Below are 15,337 nucleotides of genomic sequence, written 5' to 3'. Positions count from 1 at the left end.
ACTCATATTGTTTAGAAATGGGTAGATTTTAAAGATTGTGCTATATTTTATTCCTTGTATGTTTTAATAGTGTTATAACCTGCCCTGAGCCTGCCATGTAGACAGACAGACAGACAGACAGACAGACAGACAGACAGACAGACAGACAGACAGACAGACAGACAGACAGATAGATAGATAGATAGATAGATAGATAGATAGATAGATAGATAGATAGATAGATAGATAGATAGATAGATAGATAGATAGATAGAATATGCACAGTCAGAATGTCATTGCAGAGAAAGAAATGACTTGGATATCAAAGTAGCTGACTGACTGATGGCTGAAGCTGGATAAGAGAATATACTATAACATTATCTCTAGAATGATCTAGAATGAGGAGCTCTATGTCATAGAGGCCACTACTAAAAAAGCCCTGCATTAGAGCTTTGCAGTGCATTTCAGTCAAACACTTACTGTAGTGTAAGGCAGCATCAATAGGTATTATGGAGCAGGGAAGAACCAACCAGAAGATATGCAAAGCACAGGCCAGTTAGGAGTTTAATTGTTAATATTTTTATTTGAGGAGGGCTTTTTTAAAGGCATATCTTCCATAGTGTATATCAATGCTCTTCCACTACCAAGTTTACAATATGCTCTGGGGCAATCTTAGGAACTCTGGGCCCAGGGCAAAAATCCAAGAGGGAGTCCCAGAATCCTTGCACCCTTCTACCTCAGGGCCAAGCAAAGGGCAGCCCTTGAGCCAACTGTCAAGGGACACATGTGCCCAGTCACCACTAAGCTGGCTGCCAAGGGTGTTGGGGCATGTGGCAACAGGAGTCTGCTTTCCCTGTTCTTTCCTCCTCTAACAGTGGGGCCATAGACAGCTGGGGCCCTGCTTAGCCTAGCCCTGGATAGCCTGTGCCTAAGATCACTCCCGAACCTGCATTACCAATTATGACTGTCCTCATCTTATCATTTTTTTCACTCCCCCCCCCCTTTCCTGCAAGGGGCTCACCCTTCTTTCCAGCAGCAGCAGTCAGAAAAATTGGGGATTCCCAAATCAAAATGAAAACCCAAGAGAGTGCAGGGCTTTTTTTTTTGCAGCAGCAGCAGCAACTCCTTTGCATATTAAGCCACATACCCCAGATTTAGCCAATCCTCCAAGAGCTTACAGGGCTCTTAGTATAGGGCCTACTGTAAGCTCCAGGAGGATTGGCTACATCAGGGGTGCGTGGCCTAGTATGCAAAGGCGTTCCTGCTACAAAAAAAAGCCCTGGGAGAGTGTATTACTTTCTTACTTCAGTCACTAGGTATGGCATCTAATTCTTGTCCTGAACCACAAACTCATTTCTCAGTATCTGTCAGTAAGCGTGGCCACCAACACATCACCTGTGGAACTACTTGTCACATGATTTTTTTTTAGCTGCAGCACAGCCAAAACGTTCTGGTAACAGCACCGTCTGGAGCAGTTGTGCCACACCCATGCTCAAGAGCAAGTAGGAGACCAGTGCCAACGAGCCTGGACTGTGGTGTTCTGTCCCTTGTACACCGCTTTCAAGAGGACGTGGGTCATAGATATCTACTGCATCAGCAGCACCATATAGAATGCAGTACAGTAACCAAGCAGCTTATTCTTTTGCAAAGAGTCTTCCTTGCTTCCCTGTTGCTCTCCTTCCTACTTGGGAGCCCTCCCTCCCTTTTTGCTTCTTGTATTTCTTATATAATGTGTGAAAATTTCTAATATGGGATTCAAAAAAATATATATATCGTGCTCTTACACAGTATTTTTACAAGAGCTTCAAGACTCCGTTTCAGTCACCAGACATTTTCCAGGGGAGCTTACCGTGCCACCTAGCAGGGATTTTAAGAATTGTTATTTGCTCAGAAAGAGCTCAAGAAAAAGACCAAGTCTGGCATTTGTCCTTATGGTCTGTGGACATTGAGAGGCACCAGGAGGGAACCAGTAGGTATGAGTCATTGAAGAGGAAAACATTTCCAAATCTGAAAACCCTGTTATGACCAAAATAAGGTGCCCGCGTGGCAATGGGAGTCCGCTTCTGCCCAGCACAGCATTCTGCTTTCTCTTTTTCTTTACTGTCTCTTGGATTAACTTAAACTGTATTCAAGCATCTATCCTCCCCAGCCTCAATGTATAACATTAAAGAACCCCAGGAGAACACAAAAATGGGATCACAAAGGAAATGTTTACCAAAGCTTTGAACTTCAAACTGGATTGCCACATATTCAGCTGTCCTGCTTGATGTCTAAAGTTTCTTCTAGTTTAAATGGGGTTACCAGCTCCCCACTGGCCACTGGCAGGGGATGAGGAAGTAGGGTTGTCAGATCCGGTTGGGAAACACCAGGAGATTTGGGGGATGGAGCCTGGGGAGGACAGGGACCTCAGTGAGGCACAGCGCCATAGAGTCCATCCTCCAAAGCATCCATTCTCTCCAGGAAAACTGATCTCTGTAGCTTGAACTGTAATTCTGGAGGATCCCCAAGTCTCACCTGGAAGCTGGCATCCCTAATCTTAAACCATCTGGTTTGACTTCTCATTCCTGTTCACAGGAAGATGACTTCTGTCAAAGGTCAGACATGGCAGAAATATCAGGCATCTGATCATGCAAAGGAAAATGGAACCCCAGGCCAAAAAAAAGCACATTTATCCAGAGAAGACATATTAACAACACCCTAAATGGTGAGCTATTTTATTTAGTATTGTTATATTCTTGTACCATCATAGGGGAACATTGATCAGATCCTCTCCCCCCCACCACCCTCCCCATGCACACTGGAAGTACAAAAAATGTTTCCGGCGAGCCCAGCTATGATCTTTTTTAATCAATGTTTTATCTCTCTTTTCTCTTGGACTGCAAAGATCCTCAGAAGACAACTTTATGGCCTCTCTAGCGAAAAAGATCATTTTGATTCATTTGCTTCCCTAAACCTAGCCTCGCTCTGCATTCTGAAAGACCTGTCTGGCTGCCGGCAGCAAAAGGTGACATTGCTCCAAGGTCACTCTTGAAGCAAATGAGCCCCAGAATTCTAAATGGGCTGCAAAATTATTCTGAAGATGTTCTCAAGCCAGGTTTTCTAAGTGAGGACAAGGAAACGTCTAAGATAGCAGTGGATGGGAGGAAGAGGAGGGGAGGGGGGTGGGGAGAGGTCTGTTAGAATTGGGTTTGCATTGACACGTTTGTATCCCAAGCAAGCCCAACTCATTTTGAAATGAGTTAATTTTCAAATGGCTCAACCAATCAATGGAAACCGAAACCTGTTATTGTAACCTCCGAAGTGGGAAAACACACTTTGTTTCGCGATGCCTTTCCAACCTGTCCTACGAGCTTCACTTCTGTGCTTTCGTATTGATTTGCTGACTCATTTCACCCGTTTCTCTACAATCTTGGCAGCCCTGCATTTGTATCAGGCACGTTCTGAGGTGCAACATTTTCTTCCAATGCCGCAAGTTGTGACGTGTCTAGCCTTAGCACCACTACAGCTGCTTTCTTGCTGATGTAATGCCCCAGAGGACTCGGCAAGTAAGTTTATTTGATAAAGCAGCAATTAGACTGTTGATTTGTTAGAAGGATGTTGGGTTATTGATGTTGTTTTTGTACACACCCTCTCCAAGAAGTATAGAAGCACAGACCTAATTAAAAGCACATAAATAGTATCACCAAAGCCAGTGGGATTTCTTTACATCTTTCATGTGAGTCATGCATTCTCTTGTCTTAATGAACCACAACCATCAGAATATGGATTTTACCTTCAAGGTCTAATTAACCCATTCATTTTCTAGGTGGCGCCATCCAGACTGACTTAGGTCACCAAAAATGGCCACTGGCCTGAATTCTAGGAAGCCTCCAGGTAGCACTTGGAGATCTCTCACTAACCCAATTAATCTCCAAGTGACCAAGTTCAGTTCCTCTGGACCAAATGGCTGCTTTGGAGGGTGGACTCTATGACAGAGGTCCTTCCTCTTCCCAAACCCTCCCCTCTCCAGGATCCACCCCCCCCCCAAAAAAATTACTCCAGATATTTCCCAACCCAGATCTGGCAGCCTTGCTGAGTTCTCCTAACATGCTCATATAAGTGGGCAAATCTGCTATCAGGGGCTGTGGATCACTGGCAGAACATCTGCGTGGCATGCAGAAGGTACCAGGTTCAATGCCGAGCATCTCCAGTTAAAAGGATCAGGTAGGAGGTGATATGAAAGACCTCCACTGGAGACCCTGGAGAGCTGCTGCCAGTCTGAGTAGACAATACTGACTCTGATGGACCAAAGGTCTGACTCAGTATTAGGCAGCTTCATGGGTTCATGTGACCCTGTCTTAGAGATCCACGTGTTCTTAAAAAAAAAGAGAGAGAGAGATCCATGTGTTCTGATAGACACCCACATGCCAGCTGAAATCAATCCAGTGCCTGCTACTAAAGATTCCTTCCTTTGGGGAGGTTCACTTGGTTCTGACAAAAGCTACCATCTCCTCTGTAATTCCCCCACCACCACCTTCAGAAATAGTCTACAGACACAGGATAGAGACTCAGGTTCAGATTCCCTGCTCTGTGATGAAAACTCACCAAATAGCCTTGCGCCAGTCATGCACACTCAACCTAAACTAGGTCTCAGAGCTGCAGTGAGGATAAAATGGAGAGGAGGAGAATGATATAAGCCACTTTGGAACCCTACCAGGGAGAAATGTGGGGCATAAATGAACACTTGTCAGGGATGCTGCAGGCTGATCCTGCACTGAGCAGGGGGATGGACTAGACAGTCTGCGAGGATTTTTTTGAGCAGAAATGCACAGGAACGCAGTTCTGGCTGGCTTGGCATCAGGGGGTGTGGCCTAATATGCAAATGAGTACCTGCTGGGCTTTTCCTGCACCAAAAAAAGCCCTGATGGCCTGTGTGGCCCCTTCCAACTTTATGATTCTAAGTATATAAAATGAACTGTTAACGTTTTCCACCTCACCTACCTCACATTATTATGAGGAGAAATGGAGAGGAGGAAGTTGTAAGCTGCTTTAGGTCTCCATTGAGCAGGAAAGTGGTGTATAAATACCTAAATATAGACCAATTTTTCCACAGAGGTTGTTGAGCACCTTTCCTGGAAAGATTTAGGTAACCCATTTTATTCCTTGAAAGTCGCAGAAGGTAGTCATGTCAGAATGCAATAGAACAGTTAGATTTTGAGTTCAGTAACACCTTAGACACCAACAAGCATTTCAGAGTATAAGCTTAATATCCAGTTCTACTCCTCTGATGCCTGATGAAGGGAGGTCTGGCTCTGGAAAGCTTTTGCCCTGAAACTTTAAGGTGCTACTGGACTCGCATCTAGTTAGTTGATTCCAGTGAGTCTCAATGGTTGAGCAGGAATTAAGGTTGTTCTGTTCTGGAGTGGTGGTCTGTTTTTGAAGGTAGCTCCTGATAGGATGTGGCCAAATGAATTGCTGTGGGTTTGTTGGGTGGTAGTTTTATAGCAGGGGTATATTGTTAAAATTAAATATGGTATACAAGACTCTTTTTTGGTGAGTAGTTTCATGTCTTTGAAGAAGAAAGGTAAAATTATTAATTATTTCTTTGAAGAGGAAAGGTAAACCAAAAATGGGTTCTTCGTAGCTCAATGTGAGTAGCCACGTTAGCCTGTCTGCAGCAGTAGAAAAAAACAAGAGTCCAGCAGCATCTTAAGGACCAACAAAATTTGTGGCAGGGGGTGAATCTTCATGAGTTACCACTGAAGAAGTGAGCTGTGTCTCTTGAAAGCTCATAACCCTGCCACAAATTTTGTTAGCTTTTAAGGTGCCACTTGGACTCTTGCTGGGTTCTTCATGACTTTGAAGGACGAGGGTAAAATGTTCTAGTAATATAGTTTTCAATTGGGAGAGAAAAGCAAGGCACGTGGCTGGAGCGCTCATTCCTGTTGGAAGTAAAGGATGATACAACATCTCTTTGCACTAAGCAGCACACCAGTTCTGTGCCATGGGGCCAAAGAACCACCAACTTAGACAGGTCAGTTCCTTCTGCATTCCTGTTCTCTGTTCTGCTGCTATCCCTTTGTTACCCGGATTGTTATTCTTAGGGGCTTCCTTCCTTCCAGCTGCCTTCTCTTTGCCGGCTGTTTCACCAGCCTCCAAGAGTGCAACATATACCCTCTAAATCTATCACCATATCTTACTTAAGTAGCTAGAGAGAATGCCCAACTTGCATTTCCTATCATCATATGGATTTCTTGAACAGTAAAGATCATCCTTTCCTATCTTATAGGAAGCAACCTCATGTGGACCTTATCCAAAAGCAGCCTTTCCTCTTTCCCTTGTGCACAGCCAAGCTCATGCTAGCAATTCTGACACAACTCAGTAACACAGGGCATAAGAAGAACCCTGACTCAATGGCAGAGCACATGCCTTGCAGGCAGTAGGTTGCAGGCTCGCTCCCTGGCATCTCCAGTTACACAAGGATAAGGTAGTAAGTGATGTGATAGACCTTTAGCTGAGACCCTGGAAAGCCACTGCCTGGCGGAATAGACAAAACTGACCTTGAAAGCCCAGGGGCTGATGCAATATACAGCTTCATGTATTAGTAAGGAAACAGCTCCCCTGCCTCTCTTTCTACCTGCAAAGACCAGATTTGTGTCATTCCTTTCCCTAATGATGAGTACACTCTTTAGAATGTTTCCCTAGGAGTAAGCCCCATTGAATATACCTGAGTAGGGTTCTCTGTCTACTTGCCTAGCATTGCTCTCTGTGAGAAACGCAGGCACATTTCCAGGCAATCCTAAACAGAGTTACAATAATTTACCTTAGAACTACTGACTGGATGCTTTCATATGTTGGTGAGTGCCAGAGGCCAAGAAAAAAAAATACTTTGAATAAAAAGGAAGTATGACAGATTAACATATTAGGTTGGATTCCTTCCATCTCCTCTGTACAAGGGGAAGGTAGTTCCACTTATGCACAATGGAGGGAACCTCTGATTTCTGAAGATCCTTCCACCAGATGCAGCTTTCTCCCCTCCTAAAACATATCCTGTGAGATTCCTAAGAGTCCCAGAAGTTTCAGGAACAGCATTTCTGGTGCAGAAGATAGAAAGGGGAGGAGTCCAAGTTGCATTTTCCCCTGAGCTCTGTTCCCAGTTCTTAGAATCTTTCTCTATTTCGTATATAAATGCAAATGATATTTTCCAAGCTTCTCTCAAAAAAGCAGATTGTTTTTCTTACCTAAGAACCCCTGTCAGTTCCATATCTGCCTGTTTGTGCTGGGTTACCAACCTCCAGGTGGCACCTGGAGATCTTTTGCTATTACAGTTCATCTCCAGGCAACCAATATAATTTCAAATGATACTTTGGAGGGTGGACTCTATGTCATTATACCCCACTGAGGCCCCTCCCCTCCCCAAATCCTGCCCTCCCCAGGCTCCACCCCCCAGAAATCTCCAGGTATTTCCCAACTGACAATTCTACACAATTATACCTGATTTTCTTTCTGCTCCCATCTCAGTTGTCCCTCTCTCCCGAAACAAAGGCCAGTCATGTCTTTGATAACATTCACCACCCTTTGGATCCCCTGCCTCTCCTCCCTCTGATGTCACCCCCTCCCCCCAAGTCTCACAACAAAACATCCACCTCCTAAGAGAAGAAATAAAAGGTCCTTTCTGACATCCTTCTGGTTTTAGGGTACTAATAGTATGTTGGCACCAGTGTTCCCTCTAAGCTGCAGAGTCTTGTAAGCAAAAATTCTACTTTGTGAGCTACCGGCATTAAAGTTGTGAGCTACTCCATAAATTATGGTGCTTTGGAGTCATCCTTCCTGAGCTAAGACAAAAATGTGTGAGCTGGAGGCTAAAAATCTGTGAGCTAGCTCACACTAACTCTGCTTAGAGGGAACACTGGTTGGCACATTATTGGTATTACTGGAATAGATCCTACCACTCCAGTATGTAAAGTTTTATTTATCAATACATTTACACCCCACATTTCCTTTTGACTCAAGCAGGAAGCTTTCCGCCAATCTAAAGAGCCTCCCTTCAGATTAAATAAGAGCCCTTTAAGTTGGGGGGAGGCTCCTTGGGCTGAAGGAAGGCCATGTGGAGGATGGTTGGATCTACGCCACCACTGGTATTCTAAGTGCATTTATCAAGAAGCCATTCCCAGGGGTTTCCCAGTAAGATTGCTTAAAGTTGGGATATTCTGGTAACACTACAGAATTGGGAATGGATAGAACTTGAGGGTAGGGTTGCCAGCCTCCAGGTAGTGGCTGGCGATCTCCTGGGCTTACAACTGATCTTCAGGCAACAGAAACCAATCTCCCTAGAGAAAATGGCCTGCTTTGAAAGGCGGACTCTAGGGCATTACACCCTGCTGAAGTCCCTCCTCTTCTCAAACCCCGCCCTCCTCAGGCTTCCCCCCCTAAAAAAAAAAGTCTCCAGGAATTTCCTGACCAAAAGCTGGCAGTCTTGGGTGGGGCAGGGGACGACCATTTGAGAGATGCAGAAAATTTCCATTTCAGAGAGTAAAGATGATCGGGGGGGGGGGGGGGACCCATCCTGCTCTGTTTCAGGATGAGCACAGCTGCACACATGTGGAGGGAGCAGTGCAGGATCAGCCTCTCCTCTCTCTGCCCTGCCATAATCCAGATTCAAGAAACTTGACAGCAAGGACATCTTGGAGGACAGAGGGGGCTGCTGGATGCAGGCCTTCCCGGTCTCTGCAGAGTGCTATAAAGTACATGTGCCAAGCATGCATATGAAGGGAAAGAGGAGGGTACCACCACCACGCACCAGTTTAGTCAGCTGTAGCTGCATAGGGTTAGAGCACACTCAACTCCTATAGTAATATCCCTAGAGGACTGTCAGGATGGAAAGGGTTTAAGCAGCCTGCACACGGCTAAGGACTCAGAACAATGTAATAATGTGAGGGAGGGGGGAATCTGGATACATTCCTTGTTTTTTGAACACTCATGCCACTCATTAAGTTCACTTTCCAACGGGGAAAACTCACCCTCCATTTTCTAGCACATTGAGGAGAATAAAATAGATCCTAAACGGTCTCTGATAAAATAAATAGCATCATCATGCATTTTTGGTGCAAATGGCATGCGTGGCGGAGCATAATAAACAATAATGGTATGTCTGGCGGGATAAAATGTGCCAAGGATAACACCACATTGCCTTGGATGACTTGTAAAAAATAAAATCACTGCAAGAGTATCAGTGACCTTCAAAGCAGGTCTTGAAACACCGTTAAGTGGAAGAGCATTGTAAAAAAAAAAAAAAATGCACTGTAATGGTACAGAAGAAGCAGTAGCCCTCCATAAGGAAATTCAGATTGTGAAGTCATAGAATAGCTTCGTGACTTGCATTTGCTTATCAATTATTGGACCATATTCCCTGCCTCCGAATAACCAGAGAACATCCATTATAAGACAAACGCTAGCCAAGGCAGACCACAAGAAGGCTCTTTCTTTAATGGTCGTCCTTGAGGCTCTTACTGCAGCATTCTCTGACAACTGATTCATAAAGATTCCATGTAGATATGCCACAGATACAAGAGGTGTCATAGAGGTGCTTAGTTCTTAAGAGAAGTACAGTTCCTAGGGTCCCTACCTCACTCAGAGAATAATTCACTTGTGGAACTCCCTGCCACAGGATGCAGTAGAATCTAAGTTGATTTTTAAAGGGAATTCAACAAATTCATGGGAGGTTCCATCAACCGTTATTGGCATATTCAGAGGCAGTAGCCCTTTGAATACCTCTGTTTGTGTGTGTGTGTGTGTGTGTGTGTGTGAAAGCAAAGAAAGGAGGCTTTGGCTTCCATGTCCTGCTTTGCAGGCCTTTCAGGAGCATCTGTTGGGTTACAGTATGAAACAGGATGTTAGATTAGATGGACCTGATCCAGCACAGCTGATTTTAAATTGGTTTGAAACTGGTTTATGTTTATAATTTAGGCATATCATTACTCAAAGAGCTGTTGGAAATGATTGTGTTTCACCCCATAATAAAATACATGGCATAGTAGGTCTATTGCTTCTAGTTTGGCTAACCTTTTCTCTTCTTTTGCACTTTTGTGGGGATACTTACAAAAGGCTGATCAGTTGCTGGGAACATGTCTACTTAGAACAGAACCTTAGAAGTTCAGCAGTCAATTCTATGTTTGAGGCAAGCCTTCAATGCTGCCCTCTACTGACGGTGAGATTCAGCACACTCATAAATACCACAGCACTTTTTATAAAAGATCGGGGATTTGATACAAGTTTTACATGTCAGACAACTCATATGGTACATGGGAGGGAGGAGAATAAGAAGCAGATTCACAGAAAGAAACAATTAATTACATCAGTTACTCCGCTCAATAGCATGTGCTGAGCTTCTTCAAATCTCTCAGGCAGCAAGTTTTCCAATGTGAAATCTGCCTTATTTGACATGAAAATTCTTTACAAGAACGTCAATGCAGAGGGGAAAAAATGCAAGCACACAGCCCATCAAGCACTTGCAAAATACCACCATCCATACCTCATGCCTTTTCATGACAAAATCCACAGCTTCCCAAGAATTTCTTTCCCAATAAACAGTCACCAAACAATAGCACTTTTTTCCTTACCTCCTAGAGCTTGTTTCATTACAAATTCCATGTTGATGGCTTTAGATTCCTTTCCACCAGATCAGTTCTCACATGCAAGTCAGACACAGACAAGTTCTTGAACAGCTGCCTGCAGCTGAATTCAGAAAGTTAAAAAAAAATCACATTAGGGTTGTCTTCTTCTGAAATTTGGATCCAGATATGTGCCTTATCGCATTAGATCTCCTTGTCCTCTCAGCAGCCTATTGGGTTGCTTCCCCCACCCCTCCATTCACCCAGAACCTGAAGTTACTTGCTAATGTTTTGGACAGCTAGATGGCATGGTGCATTCCTTAACATTGTGTAGTATGATCATTAGGGAATAATAAGAAAAGTAGCCATCTATCACTGGCAGGCTGTCATGAGATAGCACTGAATTAATGGGGACCTATTCCTGGACACGGGCACTGTTCACTCTGAATCTCTCAGCAGAAAATTAAGCATTGTAACAAACAAAAAGCTGCACTTTTGTTTGCCATTTAATGCACCCATTTCATTTTTATACTGGGCCATTTAGAATGGACTGTTTGGTTTAACATTAAATCCGTTGAGTTTAGGCAAGTTCTCACTGGCAAAAGGTTAAACATTTCTGATGTTGTAATGATCTTTTTCCGAGAGGAGCCTTTGTGAAGGGGCAAGGGAGCTCTAGTGAAGAGCAGAGGCAGCTCTGGGGGGCATTTGAAGGTTGAAGTGCTTGAGCTCTTTGAATTCTCAGCAGTAGGCTATGCTATCAATACCGCCTAATGGCTGACCCCATATTGGCACCATTGACCAGCAAAGTTGCTCCAGTCAAATATCAGGTACATTGCAAGAACTAAATGCCAGCTGACTATGGAGATAGCATTGAGCTCATGCATGCTAGAAGCACCGAAAACTAAACTGATTGTATCACCTCTGAAAAACAAGGTCAACTTCTTGAAAAGTCACAGAGAAGTTTCTCGGGCATTTGGTGCAATAATTGATAATCCTGACATCGACTCAAACTGCGGCATAGGCTTTCAGACTGAGGCAACAACACTAAGAATATTGATATGTCTGTCACGTCCATTTTCTTTTCACCAAGTTTTTTTTTTGCCCACAAGCAAAACTCCATTATTTGAAATCATATGGAACTGTATAATCGAACTGGAACTCCAGACGTGAAGGAGATTCCCAGGAAGAGGAAATTGCCATTAAAACCCAAGATTTCCCCCTCTATTAGATCTGTAGAGAAACATATATGCCCCCCCCCCCAAGTTTCATTTACAATGCCTTATGGATCAATCTTATGTATGCTTATGCAGAAGTGTCCCCCTGGGTTCAGTGACATGTACACCCCGGATTGCAACCCTAGTCATATAAGCTGCTTATTTTATTTTTTGGTAATATTACTATCTATGCAGGGCCTTCAGAAATGGAATGAGAGCTAGAGGGAATGCTTTAAGAAGAAACGGGGCTGCAAGACTGCATCGAGTGGCTGTTTTCCCTCTCCAAACTTCTGTGTTCAAAAAATACTGTGACCTCAGCTTGCTCTTGGGGGGGGGGGGCGGGGAGGGGGATCAATGCATGCACCAAAGGACCATGAGGCATGCTTCTAATTCCAATTAAGTTGCTCGGAGACGATGCATAACATACTAGGGAGGCTTTTAAAAATATACACTGTACTTTGCAGCAACTAGGCATTCAGAGAATCAGAACGAGATAACCTTTTCACCAGCAAATAAAGCTGTCAGCCAGAGAGCTTGCACTGGCAGCTCGCTGCAAGTCCCTCCATGCCCAGACTCGGGGGGTTACCGCAAGCAAAAATAAGACCCCACGCCTGTCCCGCATATCCATCATTAATACCCCCTCCCTTCTTCCGTGCACAGCCAAGGACCCATCTCTGCAAACACAAAGCAGAGGGTTTCAGCACCAGGACAGCTCACCACGGCACCCCGAGAGAGAGAAATGCGAGAAATCCTGGATCCGTGAGTCAAGAGCTGCAGGGCATTTTAGTAGAAAGATGGGGAAGGCGAGCGTTCAGCACCAAGGACATTTCCTTGCGTCCGGGCGGTGCCTACAATCAAGGGCACGTTGCCAAGCACGGCAGTTTCAGCACCTAGGACAGTTCCCCCGCCTCTAGAAAAGAAGACGCTTCAAAAGACCAGGAAAAATACCTTTTTCTTTTTGTTCCAGCGTTCGAGTTCCCCGCAGTTCTGTCTCCTCTTGAGTTGTGAAGAGACTGTTCTTTCTTCCCCCCCTTCCTTCTCCTCTCTCTCTCTCCCCAGTTTTCCTTAGCAGATCAAGCTCCCGTTACTCTCCGGGTCCATGTGCGCCTCCAGGAGCGAAAACGCCGTTGCTGAAAGGGACGGCCAATGAATGACTCAGGCGCAAGAACTTCTCAGCCTTGGGACAACGTCCGGGGCACGACCATGAGCCAGCAACCCAGAGAGGAAAAAGGCGAAGCCGAACGCTCGCTACTTTTTTATCACTCCCTCTTTTTTATCACGGGATTTCCGGACCATCCCACTGACACTATTCCCTCCTTACACTACGCTGGCGCCTTCCTCCTCCTCCTCCTCCACCTCCTCCCATCTACCCAGGCTGCTGGATCGGCATTTCTCGCTCGGCTCTCTCTCTCTCCCTCCTCCCCCCTCCCCATCTCACGGTAAGGGTTGCGGGAGGTTAGCCGCTATTCCTGCCGCAGGAGATGGCTTTTCGCACACCTGCAGTCGGGGAGGGGTTAAGACGGGGAGGGGGGGTGGTGGTCGGGAGGAGGGGCAGCTCGTCTAACCTGCGACCATCTGGATGCATTGGCGGGGCTGGGGGGATACCCCGAAAGGTCTTGCCAGTTTATAGCTTTAGCAGATAGGATGTGAGGGGGGTGGGGGAGGGAGGAAGAGGGAAGCTGCTGCGTTTCCGTTTGCTGAACTGAACCATGGGCTGCGAGCAATTCGATCTGGGGTCATTCTAATCGAAATTCCCCGGGGGTGGGGTATGGAACTGGGGCGGGAGAGGAGGGGGGGAGAGATGCGAAGTCAGCAGTTTTCTCCGCAAAAGCCTCCCCGGAGCGGAGTTCTCCCACCTCAGGCCCCGTGACTGTGCTCCTCACTCCCCCCCCCCTCCACTCCAGTCTCAAAAATCTGGGTGCCCAGAAGCGGGAAAAGAGGCAGGCGAAGTGGGAAAGGGCATCGCAAGGTTGAGACTGGGGTGGGGGGGGGGGGAAGAGGCGGCGGCTTCCTAGCGCCTTGATGACACAGCGGCTGTCAAATGGGGTTGATCAGAAAGAGGGCTTGGCCGTCTCTCACCACCCCACACCCCACCATGGGGGCGTCTGAAGGTTACACTACAGTAGGGCTGGGGAATGCCAAAGAGGCCAGCCTTTGGCGGGAGGGGGGAGCGCCTGCTCGGGAACCCGTGAGGTTTGGCCGGTGTGGAGAAAATAACAAGATTCATCATAACCGGATTGGACATCCGAGTCATCGGAAGGGGCTGCTCCGGACCTGGCTGCTAACGAGGGAGGCGAACTCAGTTTCGCCCTTGAATTCAACTCGCCCCGCACGCAGATGGTCCCCCCCTCCTCCCTTTCTCTCTCTCTCTCCACCCCCCCCCCAGTTGAAACTGCTGCAATCGTGTGCCGCTCGCTCTCCTCCCGGCTCTGCTGCAGACCCGGTCAGCTGATGGAGCCTCCCCTGGCTCCGAAGGTACCTCTGCTCTGGCGTGACGGGAAGGAAACGACCCGAGCAGACTGCAACGGAGAAGGGGAGGGCCGGGAGGGCCGGGAGGAATGACGGGGCAGCCGTCCAATTAAAAGGAAAAGACAGAGGCGTCAAAGCTGCGGGGCGGGGTGGGGGGGAGGGCGAAGGAAAAGAGATTTTGCTGAAAAGGCAAAGAGAGGAAGCGGGTCAATAGACCACGCTGCGGCTCCTCAAAGTCGGGTCCAAGGTTAAAGGAGTGAAAAGAAGTCGGGCATGTATGGGAGAGGTAGGGGTGGCTTGAGCAATGGAGTAAAGTGGGCTGTTGGGGGAAGTTCAATGCCTAGCAGCGGTGATCATATGCAAGTTTCCTTGGAAATCAAACCATCTGAGAGCCACGGGGCTTTCGCCCAGGTAAGTATGCCTAAATCTCAAGCAATTTTTAAAAAGGTGCTATCCCAGCCTAGATTTTAACATATTATCCTGGACTTTCCAGTGCCCTTCTCCTCCTTGCTGGGCTGCTCCACACATGTCTAGCTTCACCATTGTAGCATCCACATATCCATGAGGGCATGATGTCTCAGATACATCTTCCCAATTGCCTCCAATACAGTTCACATGTCCAAAGGAGGGACATGGCTTGAACAATAATAAATCAGGTCTCCATACCTGCCTCTGTTTTGCACAGTCATGTGTCCTTGTTAGCGCACGTGGTGGCAAAATGAGACAAAGCTTTTGACATCATGAAGACTAGGAGATATCTCTGCTACAGACGAACACTGTTTGAGCAGTCATGACCTTTCTACAGGGACACCAGGGCTGCTGTAGGTTTGTCAAGGCATCTCGGAAGCTGGAACCAAAGGGTTTTACTGAATTACAACTTCCAGAATCTTTGGAGGAAGCAACAACAGATAAGGCTTGTATCAAACCAAACTGTGTACACTAGATGGCAACTATAGGGTTCCAGGTATGGGTTGGAAAATACCTGGAGGGGGGTTGGCGAGTGGGGGCCTCAGCATGGGACAATGCCATAGGGTCCACCCTTCAAAGCAGCCGTTTTCTCCATGGGAGCTGATCTCTGCTAGTTGG

The 15,337-nt window shown here is 46.3% G+C and overlaps 1 protein-coding gene across 1 annotated transcript in view; it reads right to left on the bottom strand.

Annotated features, from left to right (window-relative positions):
- CPLX1 (complexin 1) overlaps nt 1-10,726 on the bottom strand; it is a 202,176-nt gene extending 191,450 nt beyond the window's left edge. The window contains exon 1 of the mRNA XM_060237040.1: nt 10,578-10,726. Coding sequence (XP_060093023.1) covers nt 10,578-10,608 — 31 coding nt within the window. The 5' untranslated portion in view covers nt 10,609-10,726. The remainder of the gene's footprint in view (nt 1-10,577) is intronic.
- Between the last annotated feature and the right edge of the window lie 4,611 nt (nt 10,727-15,337).

This window comes from Heteronotia binoei, chromosome 4 (genome assembly GCF_032191835.1).
Source record: "Heteronotia binoei isolate CCM8104 ecotype False Entrance Well chromosome 4, APGP_CSIRO_Hbin_v1, whole genome shotgun sequence".
Classification (NCBI taxonomy): Eukaryota; Metazoa; Chordata; class Lepidosauria; order Squamata; family Gekkonidae; genus Heteronotia; species Heteronotia binoei.
The sequence above is the reverse complement of the archived record's forward strand: the minus strand, read 5'-3'. Positions and strand labels throughout refer to the sequence as shown.